Source organism: Carassius gibelio, chromosome A8, assembly GCF_023724105.1.
Source record: "Carassius gibelio isolate Cgi1373 ecotype wild population from Czech Republic chromosome A8, carGib1.2-hapl.c, whole genome shotgun sequence".
NCBI classification, from domain to species: Eukaryota; Metazoa; Chordata; class Actinopteri; order Cypriniformes; family Cyprinidae; genus Carassius; species Carassius gibelio.
In genome coordinates, this window is record NC_068378.1 from 27,436,752 (window position 1) to 27,457,520 (window position 20,769).

Below are 20,769 nucleotides of genomic sequence, written 5' to 3' on the forward strand. Positions count from 1 at the left end.
AGTGGAAATGTTGAAAACAATAGACAGAACGATAGAACAACAAAACAACAATGACGGATAGATGGATGGATGGATGGATGGATGGATGGATGATAGATGGATGGATGGATGATAGATAGAATGATAGATTGATAGATGGATAAATAGAATGATATTGAAAAATAAATAGAACGATAGAACGATAGAACGATGGATGGATGGATGATAGAACGATGGATAGATAGACAGACAGATGGATGGATGGATGGATAGATTGGATGGATGGATGGATGGATGGATAGATTGGATGGATGGATGGATGGATGGATAGATTGGATGGATGGATGGATGGATAGATTGGATGGATGGATGGATAGATTGGATGGATGGATAGATTGGATGGATGGATGGATGGATGGATGGATAGATTGGATGGATGGATGGATGGATGGATGGATAGATTGGATGGATGGATGGATGGATGGATAGATTGGATGGATGGATGGATGGATAGATTGGATGGATGGATGGATGGATGGATGGATGGATAGATTGGATGGATGGATGGATGGATGGATAGATTGGATAGATGGATGGATGGATGGATAGATTGGATGGATGGATGGATGGATGGATGGATGGATAGATTGGATGATGGATGGATGGATGGATAGATTGGATGGATGGATGGATGGATGGATGGATGGATAGATTGGATGGATGGATGGATGGATGGATAGATTGGATGGATGGATGGATGGATGGATGGATAGATTGGATGGATGGATGGATGGATGGATGGATGGATGGATGGATGGATGGATGGATGGATGGATGGATGGATAGATTGGATGGATGGATGGATGGATGGATGGATGGATGGATGGATGGATGGATGGATGGATGGATAGATTGGATGGATGGATGGATGGATGGATGGATGGATGGATGGATGGATAGATTGGATGGATGGATGGATGGATGGATGGATGGATAGATTGGATGGATGGATGGATGGATTGGATGGATGGATGGATGGATGGATGGATGGATGGATGGATAGATTGGATGGATGGATGGATAGATTGGATGGATGGATGGATGGATAGATTGGATGGATGGATGGATGGATGGATCGATATAAAAATAGATAGATAGATACATCCTTAAAATTATAGATAACAGAATAGAATGATGTAACGAAAGATAGAATGATATTAAAAAATAAATAGAATGATAGAACTATAGATAGAACGATAGAACGGTAGATTGATAGATGGATAAATGGATGGATAAATAGAATGATATTAAAAAATAAATAGAACGATAGAACGATGGATAGATAGACAGACAGACAGACAGACAGACGGATGGGTAGATCTTACCCCGGAGGGACAGATCCTCGGCTGGCCGTCCCCGTGATCCGCTGCATTCCCGGCCGGTTCAGATTGTTCTGTCCGTTAATAGTAAGCGCGTGATTGGACGGAAGCGTCATGATCGCAGGGGTGCATGGGAATTTCACACCGTTCATGTCCAGCTTCCCGCCTCCTCCGCCGCCCAGCGATATGTTGTTATGGTGTCTCTTGGCAACAGTCGTCGTGGGCGACCAGAGGGAGGTGCCAGCGAAGGTGTTGCTCTGCCTGACGACGGCTGCGGTGGCTCCGCCCTCCGTCCCGTACAGCTTCCTCCTCTGCTGCAGCGCCAGGATGGCGTTGGACGCGGCCCGTGTGCTGTTGACCAGCAGACACTGCTGACAGGTGCACGGCGTGCCCGAGCTGGTGCCCACCGGCCAGGACTGGGATTTGGGGATGGATCCGGCGATGAGAGGGTACGCCAGGTCCATGCGTCGTCGGATGCGCCGCTTCCTCTGGCTCTGCCGGTTGGTTTGGGACATCCCGTCGAAATCCACCAGGTAGCTGAAGCCCAGCGAGCTCAGGTCCAGCCAGGGGTGCTGCTTCTCGTAGGCGTTCTGGATGCTGACGCACAGCTCCATGTCATACAGCGTCCAGGAGCCGCAGTCGTTTTCCCATTCCCACACGATGCCCTTCCCAGGAGCCGAGGACGGGTCGTAGAAGTTGCGCTGCACGGGACGCATTGTGCCTATAGCGACAGAGAGAGAAAACTAATAAAGGACTGATACAATGCAAAAAAAATTTTCCTTTGCATTTCTGAGTAGTTCTTTCAAAGTTCTTACGTTTACATGCATTTGATGCATTGTGCTTCGTGCATCGTACTGTATGAATCACTTTGGACAAACGTGCAATGCACCAAATGCATAAAAATGCTAATATAAAGAACTTTTAAATCTGCAGTGTGTCATTTCTATTTAAAAAAAATGGTGCATTGATTTGTAACGTAAGATTCATTCAGAGTTTCCCACTGGATCCTAAGACAGTAGATGGTTGGTTAGTCCAGAACACAAAATCTGGAGCGTTATGTTAAAGTGGTGAATATTTAACCAACATCCAGCCAGTTCCTCAAAGCATCAGCAGTGGTTAGGTCAGAGGCAATGTTCCCTCTAAGCTGTGCATGTGTGCGACCGCGCAGAAGAAATAATATTCCACCCACAGGACACACACGAAAATAAGTTAGGAAAGCCGTTTGATTGAGTTCTAGCTCCATGTAAAATAACTGCAATGCTTGGGCAAACCGTTATGGAGCTGGTGTCACTATAGAGAGTAAGAACCAGTGACAGGGGTTTACAGGTCTCATAGAAACTATAAGGTGTGCATTGTAGCTGACACCTAACTGAACACATCACTATTGTTTTATGACGGCAAGTCTTTCTCCTCAAATGCTATTGAGCTTCAAATTTGCGTTTGAACACATGTGTAAAAGTAGCATAATTTACATATGATTTACAGATTATTTTAATTAAATATCAAACATTCAATTCAATTGTGCATTATAGCTGACACCTAGATGAACAATTACAGTTGTTTTTATGACTGTAAGTCATTCTCCTCAAATGCTACTGACGTTAGAAAAGTGTATACCAATACTGCATGTAACATTAGAGACGGACAATCAAAAATGGGCAAAAAAAGGCGGGAGCTACTTGCTTAAGCCACGCCCACCTAGCGCGACGGCAGTCAGCAGCAGCAATCCACCTGTCACTCAAGTGGCCACGCCCTTAATTATGCAGAACTTTAAGTCTTAAAATAATTTAAATGGATGAGTTATAAAAAAAAATCATCCCTCTCACAGTCGTAATGAATAATAATATAATTTTTTGCACCAGGCTGTAAACATGTTTTTTTACTTCTGTAAAGTTGGGCATTTTAACATGGGGAGTCTATGGGACTGACTCTCTTCTGCAGCCAGCCTCAAGTCCATGAATTACAGTTTTAGTCACTTCCTTATTGGCTTCACGAGAGAGAGCGGGAGGTTGGTGCTCGGGTGCGAGCGGTCGCGAGGGCGGATGGGAGAATGGTGAAAAGTTTTTTTTTTTTTTTTTGAGCAATTGGGATGGTGCCCATATCCTTTTTATCTTGTAAATTAACCCATTATTAGATTCCGCATTTCAATATGAGAGAAATATCAGACTACACACAAATAAAACTAAAACAGGATGTTCTGTTCTCAGACTTCACTGAGACTTGAACACAGAGTTAAGGAACGGACACACACACACACACACTCACACACACACACACACACACACACACACACACACACACACACACACTCACACACACACACACACACACACACACACACACTCACACACACACACACACACTCACACACACACACACACACACACACACACACACACACACACACACACTTGCCCTTCCTGTATCCTCCGATGATTTTCTCCTGATCTGTCCTCTTCCCTGAACCCAAACCTCACACTTTCCCTCACACTGGTTTGCGCTCTCTCTTCCTGTCAGTATTTCCTGGACCGAAGCTCGTTTTCTCTCATGACATCAGAGTTTTGACGGACAGAATGAAGTCTGGACCAATGTGCAGTTTTCAAACTGCTCACTTAGAAGGAGGAAATCATTCTAATACGCTGATTTAGTAGAATTATCAATGCTGGCTACAGTTGTGCTGCCATAATTGTTTTTTAAGGATAAAAAGAACAGCATTTATTAAAAATATAAATCTTTTCTAAAAATATAAATATTTGCTATCACTTCTTATCAATTTAATACATCCTTACTGAATAAGAGTGTGTGTGTGTAGATATATTATGTGTACATAAATACGCACACAACGATGTATATATTGGATAGAATTTTTTTTATATATATATATATATGTGTGTGTATAAAAATACATCAATAATTTTTAATATATACATATATGTATAATAAATAAACACAACACAGTACTCATAAATATATAATGGTAAACAAAAACATTTGTTTTGGGGGAAATTAATCGTTTGACAGCACTAATATATATATATATATATATATATATATATATATATATATATATATATATATATATACACACAAACTCTTATCTTATTTTAATTCACAACCTCAACAACTGAAACTTGGATCAATAAAATGGATATAAAAATCATGTAAATTCATAAATTTATAAAGCACCAAGGGCATTTTTATAAATTTTTAAACATTTTATATATTTTTTTATTAATAAATCACAAATTACTGTAAAAAATAATAATAAAAAAGTCACAGCGGCTTCAAATATTGCTGCATTGTTTTCTTCAAATGAAATTATATTATATTACATTATATTATATTATTTTAAATAAATTTGGGGTTGTATTTTTCATATTATAATATTGTTATATTTTGATCTTCAAATATATTATGCATCAAAAATAAAATATTTTATACTTTTATATAGTTATTCAAATCTTGAAATTATTTTATCTGGTAGATATTAAGATATATTATAATCCTTCTGAAAGATTTCACCATTGCAACAGCACTGACCCTGTGATGCTAGTTAAGAGATTTAATGCAGTGCATGCAGATAAAAGACTCGAGCTATAAGCCATAAGAGCAGAAAACACACACACACACACACACACACACACACACACGCATCGTGACCGTCTGTGCCAAAGGCAGCTGGTACAACAAAGTGTCCACTGCCCCTGTGAACACCCAGCAAGTGAGCATCAGTGTCTGTTATGACCACTCCAGTAAACACACACACACACACACACAGTAAAAGTCCTACAGTAAACTCAGAGGTAGATGCTTCGCAGTGATGCACATATTTCAGATAAGACCACTGTATTTCCTGCAAGAGAAAACCAAAATGCATTATCTCTCAGATGCTAATGCATGTATTCAGTGGAAAACCCCGTCACAAACCAGATCAGCTCAACACCTCCACTTTTCTCACACATTATCTGTGGGCGGAGCCTCCAATCGAACTATTTAGGGACAGAGCTTGTCATTTTGATGCCTTCAAAACATGTGAGAAGGATTTTAATTTAAGATGAGCGGATGAATTGGAAGGGTTATTTATTTAGCTAAGACTAAACCTATTGAAACAAAAGAAGAAAAAAAAACTTTTAAGTTAACGTTTATAAAAATTAACATGGAAAAAACGACACACGCAAAAATATTAAAAAAATATATAATAATTACTAAAACTTTGAAAACAAGTTTTAGCAAGTTTTAAGATGAAAACAGAAAATACACAAACACAAACTAATAAAAATAGATCTCAGTACTAAAATAACACTGGGTGATATTAATCAAATCCTAAAACATCATTTGCATTTTATTTAAGAAATGTTTTTAAAAAAATAAAATAAAATAAATCCAGTTTTCCCATTGCTGTATTGCTGTAGAAGAAGTATCTATAAAATAGTTTTATTTTATTATTTTAATATCATTAATATAATATATACTGTACATATAATACATGGAATAAAACTGAAAAACAATATTTTTAATTAAAATTTATTTTTATATTTTCCATGTTCCTTTCAGTTTACTTATGTATATTTATTCATTTTTCATAATAAATTATAATGCAAATATATTTTCATTTTCTTTTTGATTTTAGTAAAAGCTTTGTATTTGTCATTTGTGTTCATTTAAAAAAAAATGTCTATATCGTCAGGTAAGACATTTTTCATAGTTTTTAATTTTATTCAAACATAATAAACCTGTTTCGAACTTTTGTGTCAGAAAGTGGAATAGAACTAAAGGACGTGTCATGTTCTGCCTGATTAAAATTCACCTTGAGACACAGTTCCTTCTAAGAGCACCTTTGGCTGTCATTATTAATGAGCAAAGTGGAAACTGAGGTCGTACACGACTCCATTCTGGATCGGCCGCATGGGGAGCTGCTGCCAGAAAGCATCTGGCTGTTATTATTAATCTCACGAGTCAAGACAAGACAAGTGCTGACCAGAGAGAGAGAGAGAGAGAGAGACACACAGAGAGAGAGAGAGAGAGAGAGAGAGACACACAGAGAGAGAGAGAGAGAGAGAGAGAGAGATGTTTAGATGGCTTCTGGTGTGTTCCGACTCAGCCAATGACATGGGTTTGGGGGCGGGGCTATCTGTGTGTATGACGAATAGAAGATGAGGTGAAGAGCAATAAAGAAACCTGTTAGGAAACAATCATCATTTTTCACAATACGATTTAGCGGCTCCAACATAAAAAGTTTAGGGTCATTTTAGGGGTCTTCTGTTCATCAAGAAGCATTTTTTGTTTTGTTTTTTTTACAGAAAATTCTGTAAAAATAAGAAATATTATTAGAATGTAAAATTATTTTTCTCGGTGTGAATATCTATTCGAATCTAATTTATTTCTGTGATGCTCCGCTGTATTTTCAGCATCATTCCTCCAGTCTTCAGTGTCACATGATCTTCAGAAATCATGAAAATATGATGATTTACTGCTCAAGAAAACATTGTACACAGTTGTGCTGCTGAATATTTTTGTGGAAAATGTGATATGTTTTATTTGTTAGGATTCACAGATGAACAGAAAGTTCAAAAGAACAGCAACTGAATCCATACTTGATGAATAAAAGTATTAGTTTTTCTAAAAAGAGCCCAAACTTTCGAAGCCTTGTTTTGTTTTCTGGTAAACTGCTCTCTTCACGTTACCTGTACATACAGTCACACTCACACGTTTCGTTCTCAGTAAGAATACACAGGTATGAGACTCTATTCACGTAAACGTCTTACAAACAAACCTTACACAACACAAACCTGTATTCAAAGAACACACACACACACACATTCGTGACCACACACCACATACACAAGCCTTTGAGAGTTCACACTTCAGTTTCTCACGGTGAAAACAACTGTTCGTCTCTGAGGTTATTAAGCGTCAGTTTTCTGACTGATAAACTGTTTGACCGCAGCATGAAGGACAAAAATCAGGCAGATGTATAAAACAAACTTCATGACCAAGCAGAAACACCGGACTGAAATAAAAGCTAATCTAATGCTAATCTATGACTAGAGCTCACCTACTAACATCTGCCTTCCAGCCAATCAGATATCACATAGCCTAATTAATATTCATGACCCACGAGTGGCTGGCCAACCAGGGACCACAGGCTATTATGAGTGAATTACAGTATCACTGATTTTGAATATGTTTGCCATGGCATGTTTTATTAGATTTACTTACTATGAAATATTAGTATATTAGTGAATTTATCTGTTCCACCGTTGACTGAAGATCATAATAGCGTTTACATGACATTTCCATTCCAATTCGCATCAACCTTTTAAAACTTTATGAATTTTTATTTTAGGTTGAAGTGGTGTGTGTGTGTGTGTGTGTGTGTGTTATTAATATAGACTGGGGGATCCTACACGCGCTTCAATCTCTGACCTGCTGTAAAGTACACACTTCACACCAGTCAACTGAACAAAACAAGTGATTACAGTTTCACTTTTCAGATCTGTGTGAGACGTGTAAGAGAAGACGTCTACAACGCTGCAGAAAACCACAGGCTCTCTCCTGAGACAAACAGATCAATTCAGTCTGGCCAGAGATCAAACACACACACACACACACACACACACACAGACACACACACACACAGACACACACACACACAGACACACAATTCAAGATCATAAACTAGTTTAGAAGTTTTCTTACTCAGTATTTTTGTCTTGTTTTACAGTACAAATCAGGGCTATTTCAGTTAACTAAAACATTTGAAGTAAAAATAGATATTAAACAAAAGAAAACATAAAAAAAAATTCTCAATTTCATTTAATTTGATGTACTAAAACAAAAATGTATAAAAATTATATATATAGACATATTTAAAACGATAATAAAAAAAAACTTTAATAAAATTAACATGAAAGCAGAAAATATATAAATAAAATATCATTTATTTACAAATATTAACAAAAACTACTATATATCTCGAAGACCCTATAATACTTGTACAAATATCTAAACATTTTATATCAAATAAATATTTATGATAGAAGGTAATAAGTAGCCCCCCCCCCTTTTTTTTTTTTGAATAGCAAAATTAATAGTCATAATTCAGAGAGTAAACAAGTATTAGTTTTCTTAACCCGTTTGTTATTGTTAAAAGCATAAAGTCCCTTTTTTGTCACAATTCATAATAAAGTCACATTTGATTTTACTGAAAAACACTTGTTTAAAGAATCACTTTGCAGTGTAATTGTGCGGTTTCGAAGCGACCAGCATCCAGATCACATGACAACGGCGTCACAGTACTTTCTCTTCTTCTAGTCGATGCAGGATACGGGAACATTTACTCAAACTATGCAGATTAGAGGTCAGGACTAGCTCGGTGTCTGACCAAATTCTGAAGGAAAACATGCATTTTGAAAACTTTTCAGTGGTGTTATTGCCATAGACATGGAAATGTTCACACTCAGAAGCAGTTCTGTAATGAACACAAACATGCACCAAAATAACACACAGCTCTGTTTTCCACAGAGCATCCCATGTGTCCTAATTTAACCCTGAACCATTCTACTTTAGGTCATTTGTTCTCTCATAAGGGAAAACAGTGGCCTGCGGCAATGGCATCATATGAACAGAGAGCCCTGGGGACGCGCCAATCTGTGTGTGTGTGTGTGTGTGTGCGTGTGTGTGCGTGTGTGTGCATGTGTGTGTGTGTGGGGAGAGACGGTCTTCAGAGAGTATCTGCTCTTGGTAGGAACTGCACAGCTCTACCAAACAATCCAAAAACCCTCAAGCTGTCTTTGTTCATCTAGCTGACTTCATGTGCAACGTACCGCAATCACACATGCATTCATGCACAATCACACGAGTTCTTCCCAGTCTCTCTGCTGATGCACTTCTGCTGAACGTTTAACCTTGAAAGGTGTGCTTTTGATGTGTGGGAACTGTAGTAGGTGGTAAGATAGCAGTCTATTCATTTAGTGCGCTCAGGTCCTCCTGGGAAGTTCGTATTTAGGATTTGGTAAACTACTTCTACAAAATTATGAATAAAGAATTCACACCATGTGTGTTTTTACTTTTATGTGGATTTATTCTATATCTGAAGGTGCTGTAAATTGAATCATTATACACAGTATTTTATCAGGATTGCATAGTACTATGATATTATGTATATATGCAACTTAGTAATTGCGCTGATCACCTACACTCTCAAAATACTAAAATATTTGTATATACACACACACACACACACACACACACACACGTATGCATATTTTGAAATAACCTTAATATACATTTTATATATAGATACAACCAAAAGCATTCAATTAATATTTTAACATTTTTCTGTCATATATTATTCGCAGTGTTTCATGGGATTGTAGTTCTTTCCCTCATTTTTTCTGCTTTTCAAATACGTTCACGCTTCAAATCAAAGTTTGTGATGTTGTTTTTCTCCTCGTCGCTGGTTGGTTCGGTTCATGGCGTACAACCATTTAATAAAGACTTTTTAAAAATCCCTAATTTTGGCACCAGCTGCACTGAAAAAGTGGGCGGGAGCTAATGCAGTCTAAAGCGATTGGTTCTTTAGTTCGAAGGCAGGGCTTATTCTTAATATATCTTACGTCTTTGCTTCAACACACCTGACTCCCGACTTAAAATTACGAATTTTGCAAACTTGAAAGCACCAAAAGTTGAGTTTCTGAATCGTACAAAACAGCATTGCATGAGTAAACACGTCTCACCTGTGTCTTGTCTGAACTGATGCATGGACTGCAGGTCTATGACGTATGGCGTGAGCTGCGGATCCACCTGCCCCAGTATGACCGTCCCCCGTGCGTCTCCCTTCAGGATGTTTTCGATGTGATGACAAACGGCGGCGCTGTACGGCCTCCAGCGGCCGTGTTCGTTCAGCCATTCCCAAACCACCACCCTAGCCATGCTCTGAGACGAGTATCCGCCTCCCAGCGACACCAGAACCCCAGATCCGGGTCGAGCCATTTGATTCAACTCCACACCAACAGCAAACACAATGGATTTCGTCCCAATATATGGAGAGGAGAACGTTCCAAGGGAAAGTTCTTAATGAAAACACATCGTGAACACACAGAACTCTTGATTTCGCTAAAGAACGAGCACAGAAACTGCAGGAGTCAATGCACGTCCTGCAGCAGAACAGATCAGACTCTTCTCGGTTCACATGAGGGATTCGCCGCTGTAATTAAATTTGCCACCAAAAACTAGATTAGTCTCTAGTATTCCAGCTCTGGAAGTAATCATGCTCTCCAAAGAAACTCCTCCTCAGAAGAATAATCCCAAACTGATGATCTGAGATATGCGGATATCTTTTAGTGATGCTCCGATGATCCTGAAGTCCAGTATTCTGCTCTAGATCCAGCTGAATGAGAACATGCTGGTCTAGATCAGGACTCCCAGCCTGATGGTCTGAAATACTACTGCGTAACAGAACAGACAGAACAAGAGAGAAAATCAGCCCACAGAAAAAAATACATGATTAAACTTAATTTATTTGAAGGTCGCAGTAAATAGTTGTAGAATTATCATTAAAAATTATAATTTATTTATCAGACTGCTATTTCATCAATGGTGTTATAACTAGATAAATCTAATGCACATTCTTTTTTTGGCATTTTTTATGTTGCACTAACATCACTTTCATTAAAATCTTCCATGCTAAATTATTTTATATATTAATTATTAATATATTAATAATTTGATATATAAATTATTATATATTAATTATTCCATGCTAAATTATATATATATATATATATATATATATATATATATATATATATATATATATATATATAACTTTTTTATATAAATACTATTGAATTTAAAAGTATATATTATTAACTTTTAAATTCTATATAATTTATATTTTAAAAAAATTAACTGATGAATTATGAAACATTTATATTCATGTCATAATTTTTTTAATACACTTACATATTAGTTATAAGATCATGTTATTTCAAGTAGCCTAGCAGGGTTTTTTTTTTTTGGGGGGGGGGGGGGGGGGGTTGTAAAGAAAAAGGGGTTTGCAAGAATTTTTTATCGCAATTTGACTTTTGCCATCAGGTTATACTGTGAACTGCATCTACAGAAACCACACGGAAAACCTGTAGAAAATACACAAATAGCCTATACATAACCGAGAGAGAGAGAGAGAGAGAGAGAGAGAGAGAGAGAGAGAGAGAGAGAGAGAGAGAGAGAGAGAGAGAGAGAGAGAGAGAGAGAGAGAGAGAGAGAGAGATCCCTCTTCTCCTGGTATACGCATGAGCCTAAAGAAAGATCGTTTATCAGTGATCAATAAATGCAGATATCTGATGATATATGCTGAACTCATCATAACAAACCCTTGCTGTTTTGAGCGCAACCCAAAGCAGAATAAAGAAGGTGCGACTGATAACGCGTGTGGCCTCAGATCTGGTCGATTATAACCCAGTTCTGGCCGAACATCTGTCTGAAGTCCGGCTATAAAAGATGGAAGAGTCGGTTCTGCTCATACATCAGCTTCATTTACGAGCAAATGATCTCGTTCTTCTCCATATGCGCTCCAGATCCGCGTCTCCTCCGGGTTTGATCCGATCCGTTCATCAGAATCCCATCAGTGCATCACACCGAATCAGATGGGACGATTTTCTCCAGCAAAGCGTTTCGCGCAGGTCTGGTCAAAGCGAGGATTCACGGCGAGATAGATAGGAAAGCAGGGAATATGCGCGCTCACGGATCTCTAGGAATAAATGGGACGCACGTGAGCCATGATGAATTAATATAGGCTCTCCAGGCTCATTCTGAATACGACATCTCACATACAGTCGAATTCGTTGCCACAGCGTGGACGCAGAGAGGAGGAAAGAGGAATCGGTCACCTGTGATGTGAAGCGTCTCCGCCGAACCGTGACGATGAACCGGAGGTCCAGAATAAAGGAAGGACGCCAAAACGAAAGACTGAATGAGCGAAGTATGTCCCAGATCACATTCCCGAGTCTAAACGAGAGGATGAGAGTCGGAGTTCACCGTGTTCTGCTGTTTATGAGCTCTGTTGGCTGTTGCTCGTGTTGTGCGCATCCTCCGCCGCGACTGTTGCTTATGCGTGCGCGTGCGCGCGCGCGTGTATGCAGCTCTATTACCGAAACAGCTTCAGCATGAGAAAATCTAGATTTTCCGTCCGGATGAACTCGTGCATGACTTCCACCACTCAGAAATCCCATAAAGAGAAGCGGATAGATAAATACAGTAAACATATACTTACAATGAATGTTTGTTGTTTTGACATTTTAAAAATAGCTCGGAATGGTTCGAAACTAGCTTGTGACCACAAAAACGAACTAACTAAATAAATAAATATCGTGGACTTGATTCGAAAAAAATTTATGTTCATTAAAAAACTGTGGCACTTCTGTTGACGCCATTGGAGATGAATGGGAAATTCGTGACACTAAAATATCAAAACAGACAAACACGCCACACTATTACACACATGAGCTGGTTGTAACAATATGGATTTCTGTTCATTTTTGTTCAACTTTGATGTTTTATGTAACAAAATGTCTTTCTGTGATTAGGTTACGTTGAAATATTGGTTGAAATGTCAGTTTGTGCATTGATTTTTACTAGTCAAACCTAATCACTATGGTACAATATATATATATATATATATAAAAACCTTTACAAAAAGTTGTCTTTGAGAATGCCTAAATATATACCCAAATCCACAACTTAATAAAAATAAATATTTATGTCGATAAACAACTAGATAATTTATAAGCATTTTACATTTTTAGCATTTTCTCCAGGCATAATAATATATATATATATATATATGACAACAAAGTGTTAGAATAAAGGGATCATTGGGGTTCTATAAAGAACCATAGGGTTCTTTACTCAACTCCAAAGAACCTTTTATGCTAAAAAGCACTTTTTAGGCATGATTTGTTTAGTTTTTGAATATACTTGATGCTGTTAAAAGGCACATCATTAAAACAAAAAATACCAGTTCACATTTCACACCTAAAAAAGCGTGGAAAACGTAATTATAACTAGCTACTAAATTAGTTGAAAATGCCTGTCCATATACAGCTATGATTTACGAACCCCAAACTTAGGGGCGTAGATTACGCAGGGACATGTACTATGAAACTATTCTGCCTTATTATGTGATACAAAGTTTGTAGTAGCTATATAAACAAATCATTATGTTTATTGTCCAGCAGTTATATATTTCTAAACCAATTAAAAGCTAGAGATTAGAGAAAAATTTAAGTTACATATAGTATCCACTACCAGTCAGAAGTTTTTGAACAGTAAGCTTATTTTTTTATATATATAGAAGTATCTTCTGTTCACCAAGCCTGCATTTATTTGATCCAAGTACTGCAAGTCAGTGAAATTTTGAAATATTTTTACTAGCTTATTTAAAATAGCTTTATTTCTATATTAATATATTTCAAAATGTCATTTACTGAGATTTCAAAGCTGATTTCTTTTTCATCATTACTCCAGTCACAGAATCTTTCTGAAAAAAATCTGATATACTGATTTGCTGCTTAAAAAAAAAAAAAAAAACATGTATTATGATAATGTTGAAAACATCTGAGTAGAATTTTTTCAGGTTTCTCCGATGGATAGTTCAGAAGAGCAACATTTACATGATATAGAAATCTCTGTAATCATGTACAAATCATTGTAAAATGATGTCTTTATCATCACATCAATTTAAAGAATCCTTGCTAAATAAAAGTATGAATTTCTATAAAAAAAATTTTTTTAAATCACATAAATGCTGAATTGTGGATCCTTCTAGTTCTCAAAGAATGCTGAAAAAAATACTAATATGTTTTAAATATTGATAATCAGCAAATCATCATATGATTTCTGAATAATGTGACACTGAAGACTAGAGGAATGATGCTGAAAATACACCTTTGATCAGAGGAATAAATTACCTTTAAAGTTCAAATAGAAAACAGTTATTTTAAACAGTATAAATATTTCAAAATATTACAGTTTTTGCTGTACTTTGGATCAAATAAATTCAGGCTTGATGAGCAGAAGAGATTTATTTTAAAACATTAAAAATCGTACTTTTAAAAAAATTGTTGACTGGTAGGCTATAAAGATTACAGAAATGTTATATCGTAATGTTTTATATGTGTGTAATTTCTGTCCCCCTCACTTCTGAAAAGATGGCTACGCCCCTGCCCGAACTGATTCAAATGATTCGCGATCCCCAAACTGACTCAGATGTTTCGGGAACCCGCTTTGAACTCCCGAACTGATTCAAATGATTCGCGATCCTCAAACGGACTCAATTGATTCGCGATCCCGCTACGAACTCCCGAACTGACTCAAATGATTCGCGATCCCGCTACGAACTCCCGAACTGACTCAAGTGATTCGCGATCCCGCTACGAACTCCTGAACTTATTCAAATGATTCGCGATCCCCAAATTGACTCAAATGATTCGCGATCCCGCTACGAACTCCCGAGCTGACTCAAATGATTTGCGATCCCAATACACATAATGCTATAAAAGTGTGCACATTAAGAGAAATGAACAGCAGATGACAGGACCTGGATCAGTGAGCTGCGTCTTGGGCCGATGACATCACTTCCATAGAGGCATGTTGTACACGCCCCCGTCCTTTGACTCCGCCCCCACGTCAAAACAGTGCCAAAAAGAGTGACGTGCAGAAAAGTGAAGCGCAAAGGAAAAATGGTATCACAAGCTCAAACTTGACTGACACGCAAAATAAAAGCAGGGTTGCAAGTAAATTAATAGATATGACCATGGAAAATATGTATTGCAAAATCATTGCTTTCGCGCTGTTTCATTTGTTTTGCAATTCTTAATTTTTGTTTGCAAAAACAAATGTATTTTCCTCAATACTTTAAATAAAATGTTTTAAATTTGTTTTTGTTTTTATTGTTTTTGTATATTTTAAACAAGGTAAATCTTTCTGATTTATTAAAATAAAAAGTCACACACATGGATTTTTCTGGGCTAAGCCCCGGATCTCCACTCACCCTAGAACCACCCCTGTACTGTATATATATATATATATATATATATATATATATATATATATATATATATATATATATATATATATATATATGAATTGTATTATAATTATTATTTAAAAAAATGATCATAATTATTTACAAATATTAATTAGTAACATGAAATTCTCTCTCGCTAAAATTATATATATATATATTATTGAACAAAAATATATTATTGAACAAAAATATATTACATAGATTTTCCTGTAGAAAAAAAAGGTATGACTTCCAAACAAAGGGTTAATCTTAGTTCACGTTCGACAATTTCAACATTTACCAGTGCATTTTTAAAAATAAAGTGTATTAAAATTAATAAATGATGTTAAAAACATTTGATAACAAATTAAACCTTATTGAAAAGTGTTATTTTTTATAACTTAATAACTATTTTATGACGATATATTCAGAACAACAACATGCATTTAATGTGATACTGAATTATATAAAAAAGTAGTTAATAGTAACTTACTTTTCAGTCAAAAATGGCTGGTTAGTTTCAATATTTCTTCTACGCCAGTGAAAATGTCAAAGATTCAAGCTTTGAATGTCTGAAATCAAATAACAGTGTATGGTTTTCCATTTTCCACTGCCTGGTAGAGAAACAGTGATGTTTCTCGCTCCGCTTGAGTTCAGCATCGCTCACACGCTGATCTGAGAAATATCCCAGTGCTGTCATACTGTACTTCCTTCAGCAAGAACATTCGGGGTCTGTTTAAAGACATTACTGGGTTTGCTAGGATCCCAACAGGGGGACAAGACGACTTTATGTTGGTATGGAAATCAAACCTCTAAAAATGTTTTTATCAAGTCAAATTGATTTGTGTAGCACTTTTACAATATTTCTTCAAAACAGATAGTTATACTGTAACTTCTACTGCCTTTAATATACTTTAATCCTCCAGATTCAGATATAACTCACTCACACACACACACACACACACACACACACACACACACAGAGATCACTGTATTAACAATTTCCATTCTGAATGATTTCAGCAGACACTGACATTAAAAATCCCTCTGTGAGCAGCAGCTTTAAATTACTAACTGAACATTCAGAGCTCAAATGATCTGAAATGTTCTTTTTAAATAAATGCATGTTGCATTGAATACGTTAAATAAAAGAATATAAGCAGTCACATCGCCCTCTAGTGTCTGATGATATTTATTGTGCTTCTAAAATACACAGGTGCTTTAAACTCACTTGAGCCTCATTTTGAAGGTCTGAACACAGAAGCAGAACTGTGTCTGTGTGAACGACCTTAAATTTGAAGAAATATTTAATTACACTATTACAGTACTATTAAACACACATTTCTGACAGATTACTTCCTGATTGTCCAACTGAAACACTTTAGTGTTTCACAATATGTATTGTGAAAAGAGCTATACAAATTAAATCTGAATAGAATTGCATTATTAAAGCACAAAATGTAAGACTTTCAGCAATACATACCTGTCAGACTCGGACATTTACTTGTGGGTTTGTGCAGTTGTTTTCCCACCAAAATATGTAGTTTCTGGAGACGAAGTAAACATGAACATCCCCTCACACCAAAGGAAAGAAATTCTGATGCTGCGTTTGTAGGAAACAAATCCATCTTGTGTGTGTATATATATATATATATATATATATATATATATATATATATATATATATATATATATATATATATATATATATATATATACATATATATATATATATATATATATATATATATATATATATACATATATATATATATATATATATATATATATATATATATATATACAGTACATACAATGTATATGTAAAAGTTTCACTGGATAAATGGCTTCATTTAAAAAAAAAAAACAGAAGTAGGGCAAATGAATCAGGCAGGGTTCCATAAACTTTGTGTTTTTTTTAGCACTTGTACATGCATTTACATGTGCATCTCAATAAATTAGAATGTCTTAAAGTTCATTTCAGTAATTCAACTCAAATATTTTACCTTGTGCATTAAATAAATTTGATGCACATAGACTGAAGTAGTTTAAGTCTTTGGTTTTTTTAATTGTGATGATTTTAGCTCACATTTAACAAAAACCCACCAATTCACGATCTCAACAAATTAGAATACGCCATAAAACCAATAATTATTTATTTATTTATTTTTATGTGTGAATTGTTGGCCTTCTGGAAATTATGTTCATTTACTGTACATGTACTCGATACTTGGTAGGGGTTTCTTTTGCTTTAATTACTGTCTAAGTTCGGCGTGGCATGGAGGTGATCAGTTTGTGGCACTGCTGAGGTGGTCTGAAGCACAGGTTTCTTTGACAGTGGCCTTCAGCTCATTTGCATTGTTTGGTCTCTTGTTTCTCATCTTCCTCTTGACAATAGCCCATTGATTCTCTCTGGGGTTCAGGTCTGATGAGTTTGCTGGCCAGTCAAGCACACCAACACCATGGTAATTTAACCAACTTTTGGTGCTTTTGGCAGTGTGGACAGGTGACAAATCTTGCTGGAAAATGAAATCAGCATCTTCAAAAAGCTGCTCAACAGAAGGAAGCATGAAGTGCTCCAAGATTTCTTGGTAAACAGGTGCAGTGACTTTGGTTTTGAAAAAACACAATGTACCAACACCAGCAGATGACATGCACCCCAAATCATCACAGACTGTGGAAACTTAACACTGGACTTCAAACAACTTGGGCTTACCCTTCCTCCAGACTCTAGGACCTTGGTTTCCAAATGAAATTGGACCACTGGGCAACAGTCCAGTTCTTCTTCTCCTTAGCCCAGGTAAGAGGCCTCAGGAGTGGCTTAACAAGAAGAATACGACAATTGTATCCAAATTTCTTGACACGTCTGTGTGTAGTGGCTCTTGATGCCTTGACCCCAGCCTCAGTCCATTCCTTGTGAAGTTCACTCAAATTCTTGGCAATCCTCATAAGGCTGTGATTCTCTCAGTTGGATGTGCATCTGTTTCTTCCACATGTTTTCCTTCCAGTCAACTTTCTGTTAACATGCTTGGATACAGCACTCTGTGAACAGCCAGCTTCTTTGACAATGAATGTTTGTGGCTTACTCTCCTTGTGAAGGGTGTCAATTATTGTCTTCTGGACAGCAGTCTTCCCCATGATTGTGTAGCCTAGTGAACCAAACTGAGAGACCGTTTTTAAGGGTCAGGAAACCTTTGCAGGTGTTTTGAGTTGATTAGTTGATTGGCATGTCACCATATTCTAATTTGTTGAGATCATGAATTGGTGGGTTTTTGTTAAATGTGAGCCAAAATCATCACAGTTAAAAGAACCAAAGACTTAAACTACTTCAGTCTGTGTGCATTGGATCTATTTAATACACTGGTTTCACAATTTGAGTTGAATTACTGAAATAAATGAACTTTTCCCCGACATCCTAATTTACTGAGATGCACATGTACACTACACTTAAAAATTGCTATAGTGTTAGGAGATTAATGTTTTAAACGTAAAAACTGGAATATAGAAATATGATTGACGGCAGCAGGGGGTCATTTATTCAATCAATTCTTTCAAAACAACTTATTCAGGAAGGAAGGAAGAAAATGATTTTATGAATGGATCAGTAAATCATTGACTCACCCGATTTGTTCAAAAAGCAAATGTATTCAGGAAGGACACACTGCTGTGCAGAGGCACTCAGCATAATTTCTGGTTCACTGAATTGCCCTGACATGAAAAAAAAATTCTGCCACAGCCCATGCTAAACAGATGTTCATGTAATCACTCTAAATGCATGTGTGTGCATGGAAGACTGCATATAGTTCTATGATTAAATATCTATATTGTTGCTTCACAGTGATAGGGCTCAGAAACAAATAACCTATACTGAAAAATGTCAAGCTTGATGTTTCTCTACAGGAACATAGCCAATTAAGAACAGACACACCAAATATCAGAAATCAAATTAATTTCCATATTGGAAAGTAAAATAATAAGATGACAAACAAATCATTTGATTCAGACTGGGACTCCAAAGCGATTTAGATCGGGGCTTCGGATCGGGTTTGGAACTTTTTAAAAATTCAGATTGGGACTTTGGAGCGCTTTGCAAATCATTTGATTCAGACCGGGGCTTTGGATTGGGTTTGCAAATCTTTTTTTAATTAGATCGAGACTTCGAAGCGGTTCCGCAAATCTTTTTGATTCAGATTGGAGCTTCAGAGTGGGTTTCCAAATCATTTGATTCAGATCGGGGCTTCGGAGTGGGTTTGCGAATCATTTGATTCAGATCGGGGCTTCGGAGTGGGTTTGGGAATCATTTGATTCAGATCGGGGCTTCGGAGTGGGTTTGCGAATCATTTGATTCAGATTGGGTTTTGGATTGGGTTCGTAAATCTTTTAATTCAGTTTGGGACTTTGGAGCAGGATTGCAAATCTTTTGATTCAGATCGGGACCCGGAGCAGGTTGGGGACTTTTGCTCGGTCTAAAAATGTTTAAAAACAACCGAATTTTGGTTATTTTGGCAAAAAAGCATTGGGTCAAATACGGACAAACCCAGCTGGTTGGTGTTAAATGTTTGAACCAACAGCTGGGTTGTTGGAAAATTACTGTTGCTGGCTTAAAATTAACCAAAAATAAATTGGAAAGTTAAACACACACACACACACAGAATTACTAGAGGTAACAGTAATAAGCAAAAGGTGGTTAATAAGCAAAATCGCCCATGTAAAAATTTGACAAGTTGAATAGCCTAGAGCATAATTTTAAATATTAGCCTACATGCATTGAAACTAATTTATCCAGCGATTTAGAATTAAAAATATAAAATTAAAAATTAATGTTCTCCGTGATTACATTTCACATTTCTGATAAGAAAAATCGACTCATCATTCTCTCTTTTCCCCTCGACTCAGAATCATGAATTTATATCCAACACTTGGCTTTTTACCCCTCTCAGAATTTACACAATTGCAATCATTGAGTTAAATTGAGTTATGAAGTGCAAAACAGGAGATACAAACTTGCATTTGTGAGAAAAAGGAAAAAAAAGTCAGAATTGTGAGATAAAATAGGTTGCCTAAATGTTATAGGTTTAAACAGTAGTCCATTTCATGCTGTAACTGCAGGGCTAATACAATATGTCCCCTATGAACTGCATGTGAATATTACAGTATGTAGGACGATTGTTTAAATCAAATTCATGCTATAAAATCAGTGTAATCATAGCAGGCTTCATCCAAAGTCTGTCCATTTAAATGTCTGCGTTTAGCTTCTAATGGCATCTTTGACAACAGTATTCTATAAAAATGATTTGCATTCTGATTCTGACATTCAAACTATGGACAGTATAGAAATAACTA

The 20,769-nt window shown here is 36.6% G+C and overlaps 1 protein-coding gene across 2 annotated transcripts in view; it reads right to left on the bottom strand.

The window, feature by feature from the left end:
- Window positions 1–12,475, bottom strand: part of LOC128019101 (E3 ubiquitin-protein ligase DTX1) — a 29,435-nt gene extending 16,960 nt beyond the window's left edge. The window contains exons 1-3 of one of the 2 annotated variants that reach the window (XM_052605105.1): window positions 12,251–12,475; window positions 10,097–10,804; window positions 1,365–2,079 (exon numbers count right to left, since the gene is read on the bottom strand). In XM_052605105.1, coding sequence (XP_052461065.1) covers window positions 1,365–2,079; window positions 10,097–10,352 — 971 coding nt within the window. In that variant the 5' untranslated portion in view covers window positions 10,353–10,804; window positions 12,251–12,475. Of the gene's footprint in view, window positions 1–1,364; window positions 2,080–10,096; window positions 10,808–12,250 lie in introns of both variants that reach the window. The other variant, XM_052605104.1, reaches the window with a different exon arrangement.
- Between the last annotated feature and the right edge of the window lie 8,294 nt (window positions 12,476–20,769).